This window comes from Cynocephalus volans, chromosome 2, assembly GCF_027409185.1.
Source record: "Cynocephalus volans isolate mCynVol1 chromosome 2, mCynVol1.pri, whole genome shotgun sequence".
NCBI lineage: Eukaryota > Metazoa > Chordata > Mammalia > Dermoptera > Cynocephalidae > Cynocephalus > Cynocephalus volans.
The window spans coordinates 198459869-198484570 of record NC_084461.1 but is presented as its reverse complement, the minus strand read 5'-3'; the positions used below and the strand labels follow the sequence as shown (position 1 = coordinate 198484570).

Sequence of the window (24702 nt, the reverse complement as noted above, 5' to 3'; positions counted from 1 at the left end):
AAAGTGAAAAGACAACCTATAGAATGGGAGAGAATGATTTGCAAATCATATATTTGATAACGGACTTGTATCTAGAATATATAAAGAATTCTTACAACTCAACAATAAAAGAACAAATAACCCAATTAAAAATGGGCAAGGAATGTACACAGACATTTCTTCAGGGAAGATATACAAATGGTCAAAAAGCACATGAAAAGATGCTTGACATTGTTAGTCATTACGGAAATGCAAATCAAAACCACAAGATCTCACTTCACACCAACGAGGATGGCTAGAATCAGAAAGATAGATAACACTGTTGGCAAGGATGTAGAGAAACTGCAGTCCTCATACTTTGGAAAATAGTCTGGCAGTTCTTCAAATGATTAAACATAGAGTTATCATATAACTCAGCAAAATTCCACTCCTAGGGATATACCCAAAAGGAATGAAAGTAGGTGTCCATGCAAAAATTTGTACAAGAATGCTCATGGCAGCATTATTCATAATAACCAAAGGGTGGAAACAACCCAAATGTCCATCTATTGACAAATGGCTAAACTAAATGTGACATATTCAATGAAATGTCATTTGGCCATAAAAAAGAACAAAGTATTAATACATGCTACAATATGGACAAACCTTGAAAACACTATGCTTAGTGAAAGAAGCCAGACACAGAAGACCACATATTGTAGGATTCCATGTATGTGAAATATCCAGAACAGGAAAAAATATAAAGACAGAAAGTAGATTAGTGGTTGCATAGTGCTGGGGAGCGGGGGAGAGGTGGGGAGAGATAGCTAAAAGATAGGAGGTTTCTTTTTGGAGTGATAAAAATATTGTAAAATTGTCTGTGTTGATGGTTGTACATATCTGTAAATATTCTAAAACTCACTGAATAATACATTTTAAATGGTTGAGTTCTATGTGAATAATATCTCAATAACGCTATTTTTTTTTTTTCCCCAAAAAGATGACCAGTAAGGGGATCTTAACCCTTGACTTGGTGTTGTCAGCACCACACTCACCCAGTGAGCAAACTGGCCATCCCTATATGGGATCCGAACCCGTGGCCTTGGTGTTATCAGCACCGCACTCTCCCGAGTGAGCCACAGGCTGGCCCCAATAACGCTATTTTTTTTAAAACCCTCTTGACAAGTGAAGACATGCAGAACATTCACCGTATCTTAACTGGGAACATGCCTGGGCAGCAGAGGGAGAAGGGGATAGGGGAAAGCATCAGAGTGGAAGGAACAAGAGATATTATGTTTAACAATGGAAGGCTGAGGTTTTAAAAGGTTAAGAAACAGAAACACCCTCTAAGAAGAAAAGGACTGGATCATGCTAAGTAGCACCAAGAACCCTATAGAAGATCAGATATTAAATAATATTTAAGTTTGTGAAAAGGCTGAAGTTTAAAATAATTATCTTTTTACATATGAGGATTAAAATAAGTAAATTATAAAACTATTTTAAAGGAACTAGTTCACAAAAACATTTTAAGGAACTAGTTCATGAAAAATTTAGAACTGCCAGTTCAACTGTGGAACAAGTGAAAAACAAAATTTTCCTTTGTGGGGATTTTTAAGAAAGACAAACAACTGTCTGTTTTCAATTGCTTAGTGGAAGGCAGAGATCTGGATTAGATGAGTGTTTAGGGTTCAGCTCAGTCTGTTGTCCTGCAAAAAAATGAGAACAAAAAGTTTGCCGTCGTGAACAGTGGGAAAAAGTCACAAGTTGAGTGATTCGTTCATTTTTACAGCTAACTTCTGCCCAGGCTAAATAGAACTCTTACACAAATCATAGCAAAATAAACCTGACTTTCGAGGGCGCAAGCTTAAGACATCACTTAATTTCCCCTTAACCCACCATCATTCAGCAAATTTTAAACAAGGCAGGTATAATAAACAAGCATAGAAGGCAAAAGGAAAACTTACCCTGCCTCTTCCTCTCCCTCACCCAGACCACAGCCTCTCCCTGCCCAACAGACTTTGAACCATGCCTCTCCCTCCCCAGGGAGAGTGTGGGCATCTGCTTTCCCCCAAGAATTATGTTTGCTTTCATCCTGACACACACTATTTTTATTCAAGGGTTTACGACTAGTAAAACAACTCCAAATTGAACTTCACTATATGAATATAAAAGAGGACTGAAATTTTGAACTTAAAAAACAGAAAATAATGACTACTGATTTGATCAAAGCATGAAGGCAGCAGAGAAACAATTATGAAATAAGACTTCAGTGACTCAACAGGAAATGCATTTTGCAAGATTAACACCACCTGCCACCTCCAGATGGCACTCTAACCACGAACTTCTTACAAGGACTGCAAAACTTGTGCCTGACTCTGATCACTACTTAAACAGTGCATTTTCGAAATCCCTAATGAGGCTTGGAGTGATGGGAGGCTTTGGTTATAATCAACATTTCCAACCTTTAATATGAGGGCAAAACAAAACTCACAATGGGATGTCACCTTTTCCTTTCTTTAGCTTCTCTTTCATCCATCATGGAATGAAAGGAAATTTTAATGATGGAGCAAAACATTTACTATATAATTTTTAAAATGAGGAAACTCTCTGCTCCTTCTTTGCCTCATTTTCAGCAGATGTTAATGGTTTCCTCAACTAGGTTTATGCATTTAATACAGGCACCTGATCCATTTTACTACCTTGGTTACTCACTCATGCACATTTATTGAGTGGCTACTACAAGGCAGGTGTGGTACCAGGTGACTAAACACAGGCCCTGCTGTTGAGGAGTTAACTGTCTAACAGAAAGCAGAGACTTCTTTCTATTAGACTGAAAATCAAAGACAGCAAATACAAGTGGTGTGGTGTAGAGGATTACACAGTAGGCTCTGGAGCCAGGTGGACCCTGGTTCAACTCCCTCCAGGGCCACTTATTGTGATGATCCTGAGAAAACAGCATCACAATGCACAAAGGAAACATCAGCACCTCTACCTCCTAGGCTTGCGTTGGGGAAAAGATGAGTTAATAAAACCTTTAGAACAGAGCCTGATGTACAAAAGTGCCCCCAAAATGTAGAGACAATACATTGCAGTGGTTAAGAAAATAGACTCTAGCCAGACTGATAGTTCTGCCACATATCAGAGGTGTGACCTTGGGGACATTCACCAAACCTTTCTGTGCTGCAAGTGTCTTCATCTATAAAATGGGGGTAATAATTAAGCTACCCTCAGCGGGGTGGCTTGAGGACTAATATGGTCACATGAATCTAACCCATTTGGAGTAATGCCTGGCATGAGGCAGACACTTAGTAAGTGTTAGCTCTTGTTATTACTTGTATTATCACGAGGAAATTTCCCAGTGTAGCCAAGGCTATGCTGGCAGAAGCCGAGTGCTGAATGAAAATACAAGTGCCACCTTCTCGCTAGCCAAGCTAGGTCCACCCAGGAAGGCTCCCTGAGGAAACAGCCTCTAAGAATGAACAGGAGTTAGGTAAAAGATAAGAAGGAAGGGAATAGGGAAAAAAGGAAATCAAGTATCCAGATTCAAAATAAAAAAACACAGATGCATAAAATGATATTCTAAAAAGTGCATGCAGCATCTAAACAATGCTCCGAAGAGGCTGGCAGGGGGGCTGACAGGAAAAGCACCAGAGTCAAAAAGGTAATGGCACAGGCATGGGGACTAACAGCAGGGGGAGAAAGTAACTGGAAAAGAAATGAAAAGACCTTGGAAATCTTGGGTCCGCTGGTAACTAAAGGTGGTGGTATCTCTGTTGTGGGCTGTGGAAAGAGCCGGGGGATCCATAAGTCCTTTTACGCTAAGCACGCACATCCTCTGATGGTTCCCACAGGTCCTACTCACAGGACTGTCATCATGTGGGTCTCTGCCCTCTTTAGGGTTCTCTGCTACTTCTGGGTAATGGCCTTCACTTTAGACTGAAAAGGTCTTGCCTCCTGCAGCTCAGGGACAACAAAGGGCAAAAACACAAACTGGTACATGTTTAGTCTTCTTGTGTATAATCTGAAACACTGGCCTGTGTGTCAGAAGACATGAGTTACTGTCAGAGCTGGGACACTAAATAAATGGCCATGTTAGTATTAAGAAGAGATTTCACTCTGGGAGCTTCCGTTTCCCAGTTTGATACCAGGGCCAGCATTGGCTATGCTTACTAAGGGGTTACACGAAGGGTCAAATGAGCTAAAATGTTTTTCATACCCAAAGCGCTACCCGTAATAGGAAATACAGCTAACAGGGAGAAAAGCACAGGCTCTGGTGCTGGACAGATCTGGGTCTGGCCATGCCCTTTATCAGCTGCATGATCTTTGACAAAACTGCTCTCTGAGCCTGTGTTTCCTAAGTTGTTAAATGGGCCATAGCCCTGCCTTACTGTGCTGTTAACAGTGATTAAATATAATCATGCATTTAAAGGCTTAGAACAGTGCCTGACAAAAAAAGCATCTACTATAGGTTCAGGATTACTTTTCTTGCTGTTACTATGACCACTGCGACCCCACATATATTTTCAGGTCTCAAGAACATCAGGAATTCGTGGGATGAGTTTTGTCTTCAAATTAATTCAGCACTCTATCCAACTACTTAATACTAACTAATTGACATCCAAGATATCATACGTGTAAAAGCTCTAGTTTATGCCTGGGCCAATTAGCATAGTGAGGTCAGATCTGATCTCTACGCAGTCCCATTAGCTTTTCTCTGCTTGTAGCTACAGACTGGTAGGTATTCTAATACCAACCAGCTTTCTCAAAAACATATGCAGTGAGTAGAGAGGATAACAGGTATACACATCCTGTGCCTGGCCCAGAGTGGGCATCTCAGCACAGCAGGGACTACGAGTTATCCCCTCTCCCACTTTATTTATTTATTTTTTTAAATAATGCTGTGTACTCTTGAAATTTCCTATTTGGACATCACATTACTATAGCAATGTTTTATAATAACAGACAAAAACACAATCAGTCCCAAGGGCTCCCAGATGAAAAAGTGAATCCATCAGTGAAAACCTGTTGTGGTTCTGGAAAAAAACAACTTTAAGCACATGTTCAGAACTCCTGTATCGCCGGCATCCTTTTCACATGTGAAACTCTGGATATGGAAAAAGAACAGCTCGAGAGAACAATTCAATAAGAAAAAAGAGAGGAAAGTTAGAAAACTTGGGTTTCTCTCAAGTAGCAATCTTAAAGTACAACGAGTTTAATGGTTTTATTTTTCAAACACAGTGCAAATTTAAAGCACACACCAAGTGTTCCCAGACACTGCTTCCCCATTTTAATCATCAATCATGAACTTGCTAATGAGGTAGGCATTACAGTTACAGTTGTAAAAAGGGCTAATCCCCCAAAAGACCATATTTTTAAAATGCTAAGGAAACCAGTTCCAAAGGGAAAATAAAGGAAAGAGATGATCTTAATAGAGAGGAAGAAGAGCACAATCCCCTACAGAAACCACTGATCCAGTAACCCCACAGGGTAGCATGTAGAGGTCAGGACATTCTTAAATGAACAATGGAAAAAAAACACCTTTAAGCACACTGAGAGCAACACTGGGTTTGGGAAAATCAAGAACTGAATATTGGATTCTGATCTGCCAAGGTTGTAATATCCACTGGCAAGTGGCTCAGATGCAACCTGTACAAAATGGAAATCATATAAAGCCCTGCTGAAGGACTTAGAGGAATGACAACATCACTTCCATTTTTATTTCAAGGCAAAAACTATATTAGGAAAATTTACAATGGAAGTAAATCCTGTTGATTTCTGCAGGAGAATAGGACTGATTCAGGAGAAGGGGGAAAGGGTCCATTTAAACTTAATTTGGGACCATTCAGGACATATAGCCAGAAACCATTAAGGCTGTCACGTCTGCAAGATTTTTCCATCTCCCAGACTCTGGAAGAATCAATTATGCAATCCCATTGTCTGCATTAGCCATTTTTTACACTTGTGTTTGATTACAACCCTGCAGATACGGGGCAATGTTGACCTAACATCACTCACTAAACTTAACTTGGCTGCCCTTTGTATTATTTAAAGTGCTATTATTTTCTTGGAGCTAAAAAATGTCCCCAAGTAAAATACTAAGTTGCCACAATCTTAAAAACTCTCTGTGTGAAGAGAATGTAGAAGAAAAGAGCTCATAGTACTAAAAACTTGGAAAACCTAAGAGCACAGTGAAACTTCCAGCAGGAGGGTTTATATAACTGCTGTTTACTGGTATAAAACTTGCTTCAAAAAGTGATACATAAAAGGTAAACTGTGTTGATATAATTTGCTTTTAGGCTGCTTAAGGAAGCCACCTGTAAAAGATGGAAAATGTATCTTAAGGTTGGCATTCCCTCTCCTAAAACTGCAATTAAAGTGACATCACTGTCACTGAGTCAATGCTCACAAAGTTAACAAATCAATGCTTAAATGCTTAGGACTTAACGGACTTATACTATAAGAATTATAAAAAGCAGGTTTTTAAAATTAATTTTATCCTTTTACAGTTCATTTGATAAAATGGTTCTATTGTATTTTTCTACCAAATGTCTGTTAAAGATATTCTTGCTGCTATGAATCTACTAGAAGTACACATCAAAACTCATTACAGCTTTCTTCAGTCTCTTCTGTCTATAAAACCAACCTATTCTGCTTGGCTCATTGGAACACTTACTCTATTTTATGTAATGATGTGCTGTCCAATTCTAGAATTGCAATAAAGCCAACTGAGATCTTTAAAAAAACAAAAAACTCATTACAAAAAATAACTCATTACACATTTATACCTTCCTTTTGATCCTCTCAATAGGCACTATCATTATTATTATTATTACTACTACTACTATATCTCCATTTTTTATGTAAGGCAACAGAGGCTGAGAGCATTCAAGCAACCTGCATGTGCCCAGAACTCCTAATCTTGGGCTCTTCATGGTATCCTTCCTCTACTAGATCTAGGCCATGTTATACTATCTACTATTAGTAGCTCCTGAACTACTACCAATAGCCTAGGCTTGAGAAACTACAGAGTGCTTTTCTGTTAAAAAAAATAAAACAAAAAGGTATTCTTTGAAACCATTCAATTTCTTTCACTTTTACCTTTAGAAAAGCAAAGTGGAAAATTGGGTATTGAGAAGCAGGTAGTATAGAAGAAGATCCAATATCTCTTTAAACTTTCATTTCAACTGCTAAGCTAAAAATGCTTCAATTACCCAATAACAACATATTTGGGGAACATTAAGTGATTAAAGAGTGACTTAAATATGAGTTCCATATTCAAGGGTTTTAAATAAATTAGGAGGATTTATCCCAAAGCATTATTTAATTTACAAAATGTTCACTCTGGCAATAGAAAGAAAGGGGCAACATTATAGTATTCTGGGAAGACGGTGGTCTCAACAGCATCATAATTTGGGGATTTTCCCATGTCCCTCCATAAAAAGACAAAGCAAGCACATAAAAAAAAAATTGAGACAATATTTATACAAAACTAGGTGATAACCCCAAAATGCAAGCAATGGAGGCAAACCACCAACAGCCACATGACCTGCATGTAATTGGCTTCTGGTGCTGGAGGGGGGGGCGGGGGAGAGGGGGGCAGCAATGGGCACCTGGAAGACCTGAGAACAGCAGGCCAATTTGAGACCAGTGGAAACTGAGAGGAGTTTTGCTGTCTCAAATAGCAGCTGAACACAGGGGGCCTGCAAGGAAGGTCTGAAGGGGCAGGTGCAATCTAGACCCTGTCTGGATGGTTTTGGTATTCTCAAAACCAACCAGACAGGGATCCCTTCCAGGATAGGCCCCACACTAAGCAGAAACTCCAGAGAATCAAATCTGAGCAGGATAGAAATAAAAAGGACAAAGAAATGAGAAAGGCCAAATAAAAGCACGTCAGAAAATCTCAGAAAGCAAGTAACCACCATGTTTCTAATTACTACCCTGAAGATGGCAGAAAAGGGATCTCTGCCAATTTAGAACAGCTATCTGAACCAAGCCACCTTCCTTCTAAAAAGCTTGGGAAAACTAAATTCACACGCACAAAAAAAAAACAAGCAAAAACAAAACAAAACCAAAGATCAAGGTCAAATCTCAAAATTAAGAAAAAGAAAAGAGTATAAGGCACAGAGTAACATCCCTACACACAATATAAGAATGCGAAAAAGACATGTTCAAAAAAAGATTAAAAACTATACTATTTCAAAATGAGAAAAAAGACATTAGAAAACAATATGACATAAAATATTGTAATTAAGAACTAGAAAAACTCAAAAAATAAAGTAACAGAAATCAAGAAAAAACAGAAATAAAAGAAAAATCACTTTAGAAATGAAATCTAACCAAGCAAAAACACAGAGAAAATCAGCACAACAAATAAAGCCCCCAAAAGAAATAAAAGGTAAAAAACAAAAGCAAAAGCAAAAAAAAAAAAAAAAAAAAAACTGTAAAGGAAAGAACAAGAAAAAAGAGTTGGAGAGAAACTGACAAATACTGAACATAAATAAAGAAGATAAAGCAGGAGTCCCCAGTGAAGAAAACCAAAGCAAAGGAAAAGAACAAATACTAAAAACAGTAATTCTAGAAAACTTTCATAAAAAAAAAACTCGAAACATATATTGAAAGAGCACGCCATGTACGTAGGAACACCTACTCAGAATGACCATCAATATCTAGTAAAATTAAGTACATTTTAAGCAAAAAAATCGCATGAACATCTAGACAAAAAGAGCATATTATTTATAAAGGAAAGAAAATTAATCACCTGACTTTGAGAGCAACACTTTATGTCGAAAGAAAATGGAATAATACATTTAGATACTCAAGGAATAACTATAAGCCAACAATTTTATATCCAGAAAAATTCACCTTCAAGTATAAAGATCACAAACAAGCTATTATCAATATATATGAACTCAAGAGAACATTGTTCCCATGAGTCTTTCCTTAGGAATGTACCAGAGAACAAGCTTCAGATGATCCAAATGACTAGCAAGATTGACATAAGGACTGAAGGAAAGCACTAAATGTAGTTACTTGTAGAACTAAGACAGGAGAGACTGTGGAATGTAACAGCTATGTGGTATTGGAAATACAGAGTACATAATGTTTAAATGGAAGGAGAATAAAGATAGCATGGGTTAAATAGTTGTTTGTTTGTTTGTTTGTTTAACTATTTTCAGTAACAATAATTGGTGGTGGTAATAGTATTTTCACTCTGGGACTGTTGTACATATATTGTGATAAAGCAAATAAGATAGATTAGAATATTCTAATTCATCCTCTGCATCCTTGAGAACCAGGATTCTCAGTATGGAAGAAAAGAGATAAAAGATGTAATATTAAAGAGGTTAAGTAAATATAGTTCTGAATTTGAATTGGAAATATTAGGATGAAATCACAAGGTACTATATCTCTAAACATATATGTATTTTCTTGCCCCATTTCCTTGATTATTAAAAGCACTGATCACCATGGTCATAATGACCATCCTATCACCCAGACTGTGATCTAGAAATACCATTTTCCATGAAAAGAAACCAGGGTACTGCAAGAAATGGCTGATTCTGAAAAAATGGTCTGGGCAAGAGATGTCCAAGGCGAGCCTGAAACAACTTAACCTATCAGACATCAAGGAAGCTATCAAAGACTACAAGGGTCAATTCAAAAGGACTTGGGAATCTTGAAGAGGTACCCGTTGGCAAAGACGGGACAATCTGAGCTTTGAGATAAGAACTGTAATGGATTCAAATATGTTCAAATCCATGAGTTCAAAATGAAATGAAAGGGAAAAAAAACCCTAATTGGTCACTTTCTGAGGGTGACAGAAATCCAATTCATTATCTTGAAAACTGGGCAAATAAAAGGAAAGAATCAAGCATTTATCCTGTTTTCCTATATGAACTATACTATTGGTAACTAAATAGTAAGCAAGAAGGAGCATTATCTTATAAAATTTTGCCAGCTAAAAATTGAAAACAAAATGGCAGAATTTAATATCATCATTTTGTGACCCCTAATGAATTACTGGATCTAGGCATTGACCACCAGTAGCTGCACAAATCAAAACAACAAATGAAAAGCAGACATCATGATATCACGTGTCTCCTGATGGAAGAGCACATGCTAGCAACAGTCTTGCCAAGGGGATCGAACCTGAATCTGACCACACTTGAGGATCCAGCTGCCAATTCACAAGAAATGCAGAGGACAGAGAAATGTTGAACTGCACCATGAGGGTGCAATGAGCAAAATCCAGATGGCTGGAAAGTACAAGTCAAAAGTCAGAGCCCCTCAGCAGATATGCTGTAAGGAAAAGAAGAGGATGGAGGAGGAACCTATCAATTAAGAAAGACTTCAAAAACGATTTGTCATTTTTAAAAGTGGAAACACTAAGCTATACTGTCTAGAGATGCACACCTGAGTGATTAATACCATGAAGTAAGGCAAAGAAATGAGTATTACAGAAGTCCGGATAGTGGTTACTTTCAGAGGGAGGAAAAGGGGAATCGGGCACACGGAGGAGTCTGAGAGGCTGGGAGAGTCCAATTCCTGACCTGGAAGGTGGTTACAGGGTGTTCACTGTGAAATAAGTCACTTAACTCAATTTACTTTTCACTTTTTTATTGAACTTAATTCACTGAACTATTTAATGTGTTTTTCTGTGTGTCTTTTATAAAACAAAAGCTTTTTTAAAAAAGGTAACATGACCAGTAGTGCTAGAGACAGGGAGAGCAAAAGACGGATCAAACCTGCTTCTTCATAAAAAACGTTAACATTCTCAGCTTAAGATTTTCGTATCAGGTCTAAATAATGTTCCTTTCCCTTAGCAAAATGTGTCTACAGCCATTGAAATTATCAATTTAGCAAGGCATATTAAACAGAACAATTCCTTTTAACAGCAGCATATTTCTTTAATATGTTTTGGCTGCCAAAATTATGAGATCACAGCCAAAAGCCCATGAGGAAAAGTGGGTAAATGTTTTAATGACACAGTTCAGAAATTAATTTTTGTTTATGTAAAGTAATTTTAATTAATACAGGCTTCCAAACAATGTTTTAGTCCATGACAACAAAAAGGAAAATAAAAGTATTGTGGTTTTCCAGGCTCTATACCAGATATGTGTAAGACCAAATTACAAATTAATTAGGGACTATCTTCACTTATTTCAGGGGCAGTAATCCTGTCTCTGCTTATACCTAATTTTTTCAGCATATTGTGGGCTGGAATTAAAAACTGATCCAAACCAATAATCACATTTTAAGGCAGATCACAATCAATAATAAGATGCATTAAAAAGTACCCCAAAGCCTGGTTTCATATATAACCTTATTTTGCAATCTAAATGAGGGAATGTAAAAATCTTATTTTCAAGTGTTTTGTTTGTCTGTGTATAGTCATGAAAAGAATTTTCTTAGCCAGGATTCACTGGACAGAACATGGCTTCTAACATTAGCTGGACATAAGCACTTACAGAAACTCTTACTATCTCTCAACACATAATACATATCCCGTTTTATCTGTATAAACTTTGTCATCTTACTTCACTATAATATACAGTTTGTGCCAGCAGTTTTTTTCTCTCCTTTTTTGGGGTGTGTGGAGGGGGAGTCGTATGGTCAAACAGCATTTATAGAATTACTGGAAAGTCATTTTACTTTCCCTAAAATCTTGAGAAAGCAGATATCAACTGTCAACAAGCACATACACAAACACACTCACACAAAAGAGGAAAAGACAACCTCTTGATATAAGGGCTTGTAAAAGGCTTACCTGTAGTTAAATTTTCAAGTAGCTCAATCCTTGTATAATTCAATCAACACTCAAAATTGCTATGATTTTCTGCTTTTCAAGCTTCTACACACACACACACACACACACACACACACACACACACACACACACACACACTTTTGAAAGCAGAAAGTGAGTCTCACTGGCCTGTGTGCATGCAGTACCCTGGAACTTACCATAACCGTACAGTCCTCTGAACCACTGGCAATGACTTGATCGTTATGTGGGCACCAATCTATGTCCAGCACTGGTCCTGTGTGGCCACATACCGTAGGGTAGGATTTGTCAATTCGACCAGTCTGAAAGTAGAGAGAAACCTATTATGTAACATCAACGCCATACAGTTTATATGTTCTCTCAAGCCCATTTCTCCTTTATTACCTCCACCTAAAACTCTCAACTGTCTACGTATGATGACATTCGTCAATGTCAACTTTCATGGAACCACAAAGATTTTACTTAAGTGCGTTATTAGACAGCAAAAGAAAATATAAAAGTCTTTTTACCAAAATACAATTCTACAATAACCAAATTATAAATTGTAAAAAAAACACCCCAAACTTTGGAATTATTCAAAACGTGAAATATAACTCTTAATACAGTAAGATAACATCCTCAAATATACAAATTAATAGTTCTGGAAATGAATAGCAATGTGAGCAGGCAAAGTTAAAGTAATAAAAAGAGAAGCTTTAGCTATTGCTTAGGGGCTAAAGGGGCACACTACATTTTAATGTCGTCTCTCCACTGACTTCAGTCAATAGAAATGCCAGCCAGCCAGTCTAATTAACACCAATTTAAACCTCACCCCATTATCCAGTTCCACATCTCATTAAGAATAAAATATTTAATGTTAGTCATGAATAGCTATCATAATTTGCTCATATTACACATTTGAATCTAACAAGCCAACCTGGCCGATCAGATCACTTTTGTGTCAACAAAGGCAAATGCTATTATAACAACAGATAAATAAAAGTTACTTCCTTTTTTAAACAGGTTACTGCCAGTCCATGCTAAGGCTGTATACGTTCTAAGAGTGGTGCATAAAAACGAATCACTGCAATGCATAACTGAACCCATTTTGTTTGTTATTGCTCTCTTGTTATAGCAAATAGTCCCAACATGGGGGCAAGCTTCTTGGCAATTTTTCACGATCAGTAAATTCTGTGATTTATCCAATTTGACTTGACTGTGGGAATCTCCAGAGAGACAGTATGCTAAAGTGCAAAGATGACAGGCTCTGGAGTCAGACAGATATGGTTTCAAATCCAAGCTCTACTGCTTAAACAGCAGGTGACCTTAAGCAAGTCACATAACCTCTCTAAGCTTCAGTTCATCATCTGTAAAATAAAAAGCAATAATACTTACCTCCCAGGATTACTGTGAGGATTAAGTGAGAATGTTTTTAGTTAAATCACAACTCAGTATTACAGTTACCTGTGTAAAGTATGTAAAAAATTTAGTTATTGTACCCAGAACATAATAATCAATCAATAAAAAACTCTCTTATTATTAGTTCTTCTAGGATAATACAGTAATTTACTCCATCATTAAGAATTAACAAATATGTTATTTGTGAATTTTTATGGGCCAGACACAGTTGTGAGTACTGGAGATACAGATGTGAACAGGGCAGCCCTGTCCTGGCTGAGTGTAGAGTCCAGTGAGAGGACAGAGACATTTTAACAGCCAATTCCAATGAAGCACATGACACACTCCACAATGATAGGCACAAAGGTGGAGGAACACAGAGGAAGGACATTCAACCAGGCTTGTGGAAGTCACAGTTTCTGGGAAGGCTTTCTGCTGAAAAACGTGAGTTTTTTGTTTGTTTATTTGTTTGTTTGTTTCATTACCTGAATAAACGTTTATTGAGTAGATATGGAAGAGAAGAATGGATAGAAGAACAGCAAAGAAAAAACTTATGTGATCTTTTCTTTTATGGGGAATTCCACTACTCTATTTCTTCCTTTTGGAACTCATATTAGACATATATGTTAGAGCATCTCAGTCTATTTTCTATATCTGAAAAAGGTGAGGTCTGAGTTGAGACCTTAAGACAGCCCTATCTACACATCCAGGGCTTAGATTTCTTCACATCGTCCCCCTTTCCTTAACTAATTAAACCCAGTTTGGATCTCATGAAATACATCATCAAAAAGGACTTCAAAAAAGGAAATGCCAATGAACACCATATTAGATAGAATCTGGTTGTTTTAAGAAGGAGCTATCTGGGTCACTCACAGGCAGCAAAGCACAAACAGCTGAGAATCAGACTGCCCAGGCTGGAGTCGTGATTCTGCCATTTTCTAGCTGTGAGGTCTTGGCCAAATTACTTTACCTCTCAACCTCAGTTCTTCATCTGTAATACTAGAATGCTAATAGTTTGTTTTTTGAGTTGATGTGAGGACTAAATGAGACCATCAAGGTAAAGAACTTGGTACTGTCCCAACATTTTAAGAGCTCAATAAATGTTATCCTAAATTTAACAAATGTTGGGATCTACTCTACCACATCTCTGATTGTGTCTCTCCTTAATGAAGGAACACCTACTAAGCCTAAGCCAGGTGGTTTTGCCTAATTCTCTTACTGCATCCCCATAAAAACCATGTGAAATGGATATTTCACTTGCACCTCTAGAGCTCCAACCCCAGGAAATGTTCTACTGCTCATGCTGGTTGTGGTGGGTTCACAGGTATTCGTTCTATTTTATATAATTATTATTTAAACTATAGATAGACTTAATCTTTTGAATATGTGATAGCTCATAATTTAAAACATTCTAATACAGGAAGGCAAGAATGAGGTCTGACGCACATTTAAATAGACATTCCAGAAGGAGAGAATAAAGAGAATGGAACAGAAGCAAAAAATAAAGAACTTTCCAGGCTCAGTTAAAAGCTTAAGTCTTTAGAATCAAGAGGTACAAATTCCAAGTAGTGTAAGTAAAAATAAATCCCGATCTATTCACTTCCTAGTGTAATTTAGAACACTTAAAACAAAGAGAAAAGTCTCAAAAGCGATCACAGAGAAAGAACAGATTACCTACAGACAGAGTAATTAGACTAATGGTGAGGAGACTTCTCAAAAGCATTTACAGAAACAAATAAATGAAAAAAAATCTTAGAAATGCTAAGAAAAACAATCACCCTTGCATTCTATATCCAGATAAATTATCATTCAAGAGTAATGACCAAAAAAAGGCAAATAAACAAAAGATGTTTCAGACAGACACAGAATTTACCATTTACAGACAGACCCTTGTTCAAATAATTAAATTCTTGGACTTATCTCAAAGAATTTCAAAATTAATTTTAAAAAATTAAGTTCAAAAACTCATTTCAGGAAAAGAAAATGAGCTAGAAAAAAAGGACTGAGACACCAAAACAACAGCAAGCAAAAAACACTATGGTAAATATGGGAAATACGAATAAGTATTTAATGTGTGAAAGAGAAGTAACAATGACTAATTGGAGTACAGATAAAAATAAGGCAGAAATAAAATATTAGACAATGATAACATGTAAAGTAGAAAGGCATATGATCAGAATTAAAAGGTTTCAGGGCCCTTCTGTAAAGAAAAGCAAGAAAATTGACTGGGAAAGGATGTATGCCACAAACATACCCAACAAAGTCAATCAACAACCTAACGAATAAGGGGCAGATGAAAGTAGCAGAGAATTCACAAGGAAGTAAACCTAAAAACCCAACAGATACATGAAAAGATATTTAATCTCACTGGTAATTAGGGAACTGCAAATTAAAACAATGAAGTAACATTTTACACCTATCAAAACCAGCAACAATTTAAAAGTCTAAATACAAGTGCTAGTGAGGATGTCATGAAAGAGGAAGTCATATAAACTGATTACAGAATATCCTGTTACTATTCCTTTTGAGAGCAATTTGGTAACAGGCAGAGGTGAAGATGTCCACCCCAGCAATACCACTCTAGGTGGTCTGGATGAGAGAAATGCTCCCAATATTTTGCACAAGAATATTTATTGCAGCACCAATAGAAACAGTGGCAAAAGCGGAAGCAATTTCACTGTCCTTCCATAAGGGAATAAACATTATTTACATGAAAGTTCAACACGCACACACAAAATAAAAGTGTATGTTATAGATAAGATACACATGCACTAAAAAATACAAAAATATAATACATATTTAAGGAAATGATTACCTCTGGGGAAGGAGAAAAGAAAAAATGGGAATGAAATTTTAGCTACATCTGTTATACTTTATTATTTTTTTCCAAAAAAGAGAGATATGAAACAAACATGGCAAAATATTAGTATCTGTTGAATCTTGTAGGTGATTACATGAGTGCCGTTATTTTGTTTGATGTTTCCTATTTTGAAAAAAAAAAAAAATTGGGGCTGGCCCCGTGGTGCACTCGGGAGAGTGCAGCACTGGGAGTGTAGCAGCGCTCCCGCCACGGGTTTGGATCCTATATAGGGATGGCCGGTGCGCTCCCTGGCTGAGCGCGGTGCGCGGTGCAGCCGGTCACCAAAAAGACAAAAAAAAAAGAAAAAAAGAAAAAAAATTAAAATAAAGTTGAGAAACACACCAATGTATCATTATTAACCACACATTTTTAAAATGTATTACTCTCAAGGAAAAAAGTTTTTCTCCTTGAATTGTTTTATTTTATCTCAGGGTCTTTGCATTCTTAGGCTCTCCCCAGCAAACCACATTTGGCATTCTTGATGGCAAAATTTAATACTGAACTCTCAACTAATTTCCAAGAACACCAAATTACTTTTTTCAATCTGGGCTATGAAGAGCTTTTGCTCAGATACAAAGTAATTTTAAGAGGAATCTGGAAGTAGTAGTACTAGCTGTTGTTAATTACATACTAAGAAGCTTACTAAATGACTTTTTTTAGTTAAAATTAAACAAGTCTGGCTAAAAGTTAATAACTATTCACCAGTACTCTTCAGTAAGATATTTGAGAATAATAATAAGCATTTCTGTCATTACCATCTGAGCTTTGATTAGTCTATAGCATAAAAATACTATCGTCCAACATTTTCACAGGAACCTGAATGTCACTGAAAGGGCAACTGCTACCTATTTCCATCCTTTCTATCAAAACAAATAACAATAATAATAATAGCTAACACTTTTAGAATACTTATATCACATGCTAGGAAGCAACTAAAGACCTTCATATCTTCTTTCTCACACAACCTTTATGATACGGAAATTTTATTACCACATTTTCTAAATAAAGAAACTAAGGCACAGATTAAGTCAAGAAGCAGATATCTAAAATACCACTAACCAGCCACACTAGATTTGGATAAGGAAAGAAAATTTCCACTATCCCATGGATTGTGAGAAAGGCACAAAAGTAATATTAAAATTATTGGCAGCTGGCCATCAGAAACATGGAGTTAATAAAAAATGATATTATGCAAACAGCTGCTTCCTCTGGTTGTGATGGTATCATAAATCTTCACAACAAATGAAACAGAATGTAGCATCAAACTACGTTCAGCAGAAGAGAAAGGGAACTGACAATATCTGCTAGTGATAAAGCAACAAAAATGAGAAGAAAGTGTGAGGAAAAAATGGTATTTTAAATGTACATTGATCATCTCATGTACTGGATGTTCACAAACACACAGTCAAGTATCACCTATCTTGCTTTCAAGGGCTTGTACCTCCGAATATCTTCTTACCCATAACAATATCAAATCAAAACAAAAGCACAACAATGTACTTCACCAAAATGGGAATATATTATTTAAAATGCAGAGCTGGGCACTTATAAACTGCTGAGAGCTCAAGTATATGGAGACTGCAGGAAACCATACTAATAATGGCCTTATATGGTAAAGATAAGGAGACATCATTCTGAAAGACGTCCTGCACTGGGATGTAATGAGAATGCAGTACTCATCCATCCCCGTGACACATAATCATTTATCATCCAGTGAATAAACCAAAGAATCCATGTCTAATTCACTAGATTGTGAAGGGCCATTCAGAAAGACATCCACCACATGCTATGGTGACAACACTGCTTATCTGTACCTCTAAGCAGTGTATTTAAATGAATGCTGAGTCTGGAATAAAGGTTTACAAGAACTTTTTTTCCTTCTTTTTGAGATGCATAAAAAGAAAGATTTACAAGAATTTAATGCCAGCTCTTAGATATCTTTTTTGACTAAAAGGTGACTTATTTTAAGAACCTCCCCATCAATTTTATAAGGCTTACATATACTATAATTTCTTTTTACTAACATATCAATCCACTGTTTCATTAAGGATATAAGTCACTTCAGTTGCATCTTCTAGAATATTACCACTTTTCTAGCATGGAATTGAAGGTTTAGCTGAGAATGTAACAGTCAGCCATTCAGACTCCCCACTTTAAATAATTTTTTTGATTCACTTACGAGGTACTTCAAAAAGTTCACGCAAAGATGTGTATTATCTTTTAATCCTATTTTTCCACAAACCTTTCCACAAACACTCTTCCCCCCCTCCCCCCGGAGTACCCTCTTACTAGTCCCAATCACATGCCACAGGATAGTTTTTATTTTACCTCTCTAGCTAAAACTCCAGGTGGTTGGGTTTACCAGCAAGTCAACTCAACAAGTTCTCAAAGGCTTGAAACCTTTGTTTCAACCTTTTCCAACACCAAGGTTCCCAAAGGCTCTGGCCCAGAGCCCAGTTCATAAACTCATGGGACATTGGTGAAATAGGTCAGGACACTGGCTTACAGACATTATCTGAAAGATCCAGTGGCCTGCCCAGAGCCAAGCAACATGAGCCCAAGGGAAAATTCAGCCTCTGAAGTGTGTGTACAGCTGACACAAAGGAGAGGTGTAACAGCACAATTTCCACGTGGCTGGCCCAAGTTGAGGGGATGGCTTTGACCATGTTCCAGCCAGCAACCCTTACCGTAGCAGAAAACGTTCTAGATACCAGCTCTATCATTTTTCTTTGAGTTTGGGGAAATCCTTAAAAATTCCAAAGCAGCCGAAAGACTCAGCAGAGCTCCTGGAGACTGATACTTCAACTAAACCCACAGAATCAGACAACATTTTCCTCCCATGGACATCTGCCACAGGAGGGAGGTAAGGGAGGTGAAAATCAAAATTTAAGTATCAGTAAATATATAACTTTAATTGCTCTAAAAAGGGCTGTTCATAATCTAAATAACTTTGCAAAAACATTCCTTTTTAGGCATATACAAGTCAATGTAACTCTTAAGAAATGATATTTCTAGTTGTAAGGATAGTTTCCATCAATTTAATGGAAAACCACGACTTCCACTTACGTCTAATAGCGTAATCTATATTATCTGTCTTACAACTCATTCCAAAAAGGAACCCACATTTAAGAAGTACACTCATCCTACATACTGAAAGCCGTCCTGTGCAATCAAAAAACTTTCAATGTATACAAACAAACACATACAGAAAATTTCTCACAGATGTTTCAGTAAAGGGGTCACACTCTGGGAGGTGTTTTTAAAGGAGCTAATGGCATATTACAGATGTACTCACAGACATTTTCCCATTCTCAAACACTCAAAATTCAACATTAGAATGATTCCAGTATGTCTTAAGTATTATACAAAAGATCATCCGGAATGACTATTTTTCATTTCCTCACAGAATTGTTTTTGATCCACACATTAGCTTGCTCAATATAATAGTAGGTTGGAGAGGCTACCAAATTGGTGCTAAGGAGGATCAATCTAATAATCACTAGTTTCTTCAGGAATAAAGACATGTAACATTTTGTTAAAGTCACACACACTTTACTCGGCAGGCTTACTCTCTAACACATGTTTTTACAAAGTTAATCCGTAAACTCCCATGACGATAAAAAGTGATACACATTCATCTATTCCCCTGTAAGATGCTCAAGGTATGCCATGTACAATCTCCTTCTAGTTTACATTCTAAAGATCATCATATGAATTTTCTTTCTAGGGTGTTGCGTTCTGACTGCTTTCTACACCGTCTCCCTTATCTAATCCAGCACAGGCAGCTGTCTCACCTCCCAATACTTTTCCAACTTCTAATCTGCAGTTGTCTGTGCCTGTTATCCAGACTGGTTATACCACCCTAGACGTAAGAGCCTAATCAGCCCCCACCCCATCCTGGGGAAGGCAATCAAAGACATTTTACATTACTTGACTCAAGAAACAAGAGATAGTTAAAGATTTTCCAAACTGTTCACCCCTACTATTCATCCAGGTTTTTATTTTTTTAAAAAATGAGTATCAAAATTTCTTTATGTACCCAAATTTCAATAACATCTCATTTCTGGCTTTGGGGCAATATACTGAGAACTTTCAGCAAGGAGAATGTTAAATCAAACATATGCTCGGAAGCAGAGGAAAAGTTTTCAGCCCAAGCATAAGGGCTCCATTCACACTGTTCAGAGTTCAAAGGAGTTAAAAAAAGGATATCTATTGAAGTGGGTTTTCTTTTTTTTCCAACTTCCTTTTTCTTATGACAGTATTATTTATGTGGATACATGTTCTGTTAGAATCTCTTAAACCCCTGCTGCTCCACAGGGAGGAGCTATAGCAATTGTGGTACTGGGACGGGGGGAGTGGCATGGATAACAAGACAAGGATTCTGCAGACCAAAAAGATTAATGCACACAATATATGACCTGTTGACAGACAGATCACTGAGAGTGACAGCCCATGGACCAGGAATAAAACATTCTGAGGAGGTTTTACTTTAAGGAAACCAGAAACACTAACCTTGGGGGTAAGAGCAGGTGCTCTGGAATAAAACATAAGATTGAGTTACCCTGTAAGGTAAGGTAAGCTAGCAACTCAAGCTGCCAGGAGAGGCAGTATGGTCTGTACAGACTTCGCCTGCCTGTTGAGTGAAAAAGAACAGGCTTTTTGGGCAGAAGTGAAAAATGCCATGCAAATAATTTTAGCATTGCAGGTCCTCTCTAAAAACTGGGTTTAATATTGAATAGACCATATTTAAAGTCCACTAAGAACTTGAGGGAAGTACTGTAAAACTATGAATATTTTATTATCAGAAACACAAAAGTGGAAAAGTTAACATTTCTTTAATCAACTATGCCTAAACATGTAATAGCAACCAGAGAGGCTATATTTCCTAGCTTCCTAACTTAAAAAATTTATAAAGTGAAAACCTAATACTTCCTGCTCATCAATGCAGACAAGTAATTCCATATGATGCTTCTGGGTTGAGAACAAACAGAAACCAGGAAACCAAGATGAGGTAGAACTTAGTCAAAATAAAATTCAGCCTGAGAGTTTGCCAGTTAGCTCAGTTAGTTAGTGCACAGTGTTATAACACCATGGTCAAGGGTTCAGTTCCCCATACCAGCCAGCCATCAAAAAAACACAAAAAACAAACAAATAAAAAAAATTACTCAGCTTGAAACCAAAAGCTGAAAAGCAAAAGAACTACAGATGTAAATCAATATAGGAAATTAAAGCATTCAATAGCAAATCAGAAAGGAAAGTAACTGGTTGCCTAATTCCTTGTAGTAAGCAAATGACACTGGAGATTTCTCCTCTTAGACCTTCTGTGAATGTAGGAGAACTCCAGGGATACTCCTTCCAGTAGCAGCTCTGCACTGGTTTATCCACAAGCCTCAGAATGAAAATCCACCCTCATTGTCATGAAAAAACAGAAAAATATTACAATTTTTTTTTTAAGGTAAATGCCTTGGGCTCCATGGCTGAGGCAGTTCATATCTTATAGCAGTTGTAAAAAGGCAAGAGGACTGGAGTATAGACCCAATTTAGTAGCCTGTATCTTTTTTTAACATTATTTTTTTTTAATTGACATGTACCGATTGTATATATTTATGGGGTACAGAGTTATATTTCAATACATATATACAACGTGTGATGATAAAAATAAGGTAATTAGCATATTCATCATTTCAAAGCTTGGATCATTTACTCATGACTTAAAGCTCAGCCAGAAATGAAACCCAAGTCCCCATTCCTCAGTGAAAGCAGACATGTGCTGCATCCCTCACCTTCCCAGCTCAGTCCTCCCTGGAGGCAACTCAGGTGCCACCCCTAACTACTCAACTTGGCAGGAACAGACAGTATGCTACATGGTTATAAGGTGGTGTTTGGACAAATCATAACTGCAGAAATTTGTTCATTACACTTTGAGTCTATTTCAGAGTAAACTGTATTCAGAAACCTTTCTTAGACTGAGAGACAGCCGCTCTCCCAGACTGGGGTTATCCCATTTACACACTGAGGGCTTCTGCCAGCAGCACCTGCCTGAGTGCTCAGCATGGACACGTGGTCTCGAGAAACCCAGGAAAGAGTTAAACATTCTTTGCACTTGACTCTGACTCCGTGGTTTCTCTTCACACACTCCCAGATCCCACCATCCTCTGAGCCATAGGCAGCCAATCAAAGCAAAGGAAGGAAATTATCCTGGCCAGCTGACAGCCACAGAGCTCTGATGGCCATATATGGTAAAAACCACTGTCAGAGCCCTGTCAGGCCTGCGGGCCGGCTGCTGTGGACATATCAGTGAACTGCAGCAGCAGCAGAAGCTGGCCAAGGAAATTCACAAAGAACAGGCTGCCTGCTCATCTCCAGGGGAGGCAGAGGGGTGAGGGGAGGGTGGAAACCGTCATTTGCCAGGGCACACTTACAGTGAGTCACAGCCACTCACTGTCATCAAAAATAGCCCCAGGGTACATTGTGAGGTTCCTTCTGCTGGGACTTTGTGCTCCATTGTTAACTGGGGGTGAGTGGGGTATCCCCCCTTCCTGCCTCCAGCAAGACTGTGGAAAACAGTCACTAGAAGAAAATGAAAAGGCCCTTCTGTGGCACTTCATGTGGTAATGAGGCCGTGCAGTGTTAGCGTGGCTGGCAGCTAGTGACATAATTTGGAAGCCATTGTTCTGCACCTGGTGCCCTCCCCTTCCATCCTCCAGCTTCTCACAGCCCATACACTTGACAGTTTAAGGTGCTCTGGGCATCAGACAGGACCTATTTCAGGAGGCAGTGAATGAGCACCCCACAACACATCAGGACACTAACACTGAATAAAATCCCCTACCCCTAACACCAAAGCTACCAGATGCTAAATGTCCACATCTGTACAAAGGGCTACCAACACTGCTACCCCTGTCGAAAATGGAGCACTGCTATTTGCAGGAATGGAAATTGCCTATCAGCAGTGTATAGTAAAGCGGAGATACAGCCAATGCAAATCCAGCAGGTGCTGGCAGTGACTATAGATCACACAGAAAAGCTCCATCAGGAGACTGCCATTCCTTTTGAACTAGCCCATGAAAGAAGGCACTTACCAGCATGGTGCCTGGCACTTAAAGGAAGCCCTCAAATGTGAATTGCTGCGATGTCATCACAGCCGCTGTTTCCTCACAAGGCATGGTATAGACCAAAAAAGTACTTTCCATGCCTTGAGACAATTTTCCAAGCTGACAGAATCAAAGCCCTGACAAGCTAGTGTTTTTATTATTAAGCTTTCCAATTCCAGAGAAGTATACAAAGGATTAGTGTTAATTAGACCAGTTTCTATACCAGAAAAATCTCTCTCACTCAATAGAAAAAAAAAATTCATAAAAAATATACATGAACAAATCAAATAAAGACTCAGAGACCTAAGTTGTATTCCACAAAAGACCCCACAGTCTTGGGCAATCACTCAATCTGAGTTCCGATTTCTGAAACAATAGAACACAGAAATGATAGAAGCTTTAACAAGTGCAAAACCTGAGACACTGTTTATGAAGGGGACCTTCAAGCACAATCTGATGTCATTTTGGATTCTCATTTTTATGAATATGACAGATGTCAATGCTTTTTCCTGAAGATGATACACAGGAAAGATGCCACATTGATCCAGTTATCACAATGATCCTAAAAAGCAGATCCTCACTCACAGTGCTTATTCAGGTTCTTCCCCACATAACAATCAAAGAAAATATGAATTCTGCACAATTCACACTGGAAGGGAAGGAAAGAAAGAACCAAGAAATGTGTGATTTTCTGTCAAAAAGCTATCATAAGCTCCTTTTGACTCATAATGTTAGTTTACACAATGCATAAATGATTTGATCCCACAACAATCAAAGATCCTATTCCTCCGATACTAAAAAAGTCAGCCTAATCTCTCAGAGATCCTGGAGAAATGTGGCTACCACCTTGTTCTTTGTCCTCCTGGGAAAAAAGCACTTCTTCTAACTTATCAGTTTAGCAAATTGGCTGAGCTTCTCTTCTGTTCCATCTCTACGTCCATACACAGGAGAAACCTGAATTCAAACAGAACCCTTTCTGTGATGGCTTTCTTGCCTTCCTCCCCATAGGTGGAACTCATTTCATTGCAGCGTCAGAGCACTTTATGCATACACAAAGCTCCCCATTGGAGAGATCAAATGCAGTTGCTACTGAAGCATTTCAAAGCAAGAACCCAGCACAGGTCCTGGCACAGAGCAGGCACCCAAATGTCTAAGGAATGGGAATGTGAATAATGAATGTAACTTTTTTTAAGTATGTTTTATTTATTTATTTTTTATATAAAGCATGACCAGTGAGGGTATCTTAACCCTTGACTTGGTGTTGTCAGCACCACGCTCCTCCAAGTGAGCCACAGGCCGGCACTCAAGTACTGTTTTAAATTCCACTAAAGCTTAAGCAACAATTACTCCTTCATATATGTTCTGATATTGCTTTTTAAAAATAATCTTTGTATGTAATAAGTTCATTGCAAAGTATTTTGGAAAAAGTACTGGTAATTATAAAGAAGAAAATAAAAATTACCTTTAGTCCCATCAATATTAACATTCCAGACTTTTTCCTAATACCATTGGAGTTAAACATAAGATAGTGACTATGATCTTATAACACATATTTTAGGCTATATGAAGGCAGCATGGAACACAGGATAACAAAATCTTGCCACAGAACAGAACTTTCTCTTGCTTCT

General features: G+C 37.7%; 1 protein-coding gene across 1 annotated transcript in view; it reads right to left on the bottom strand.

Moving 5' to 3' along the window:
- Window positions 1-24702, bottom strand: part of CORO1C (coronin 1C) — a 74719-nt gene that overhangs the window by 14049 nt on the left and 35968 nt on the right. Inside the window, exon 3 of the mRNA XM_063085524.1 lies at window positions 11923-12045. Coding sequence (XP_062941594.1) covers window positions 11923-12045 — 123 coding nt within the window. The remainder of the gene's footprint in view (window positions 1-11922; window positions 12046-24702) is intronic.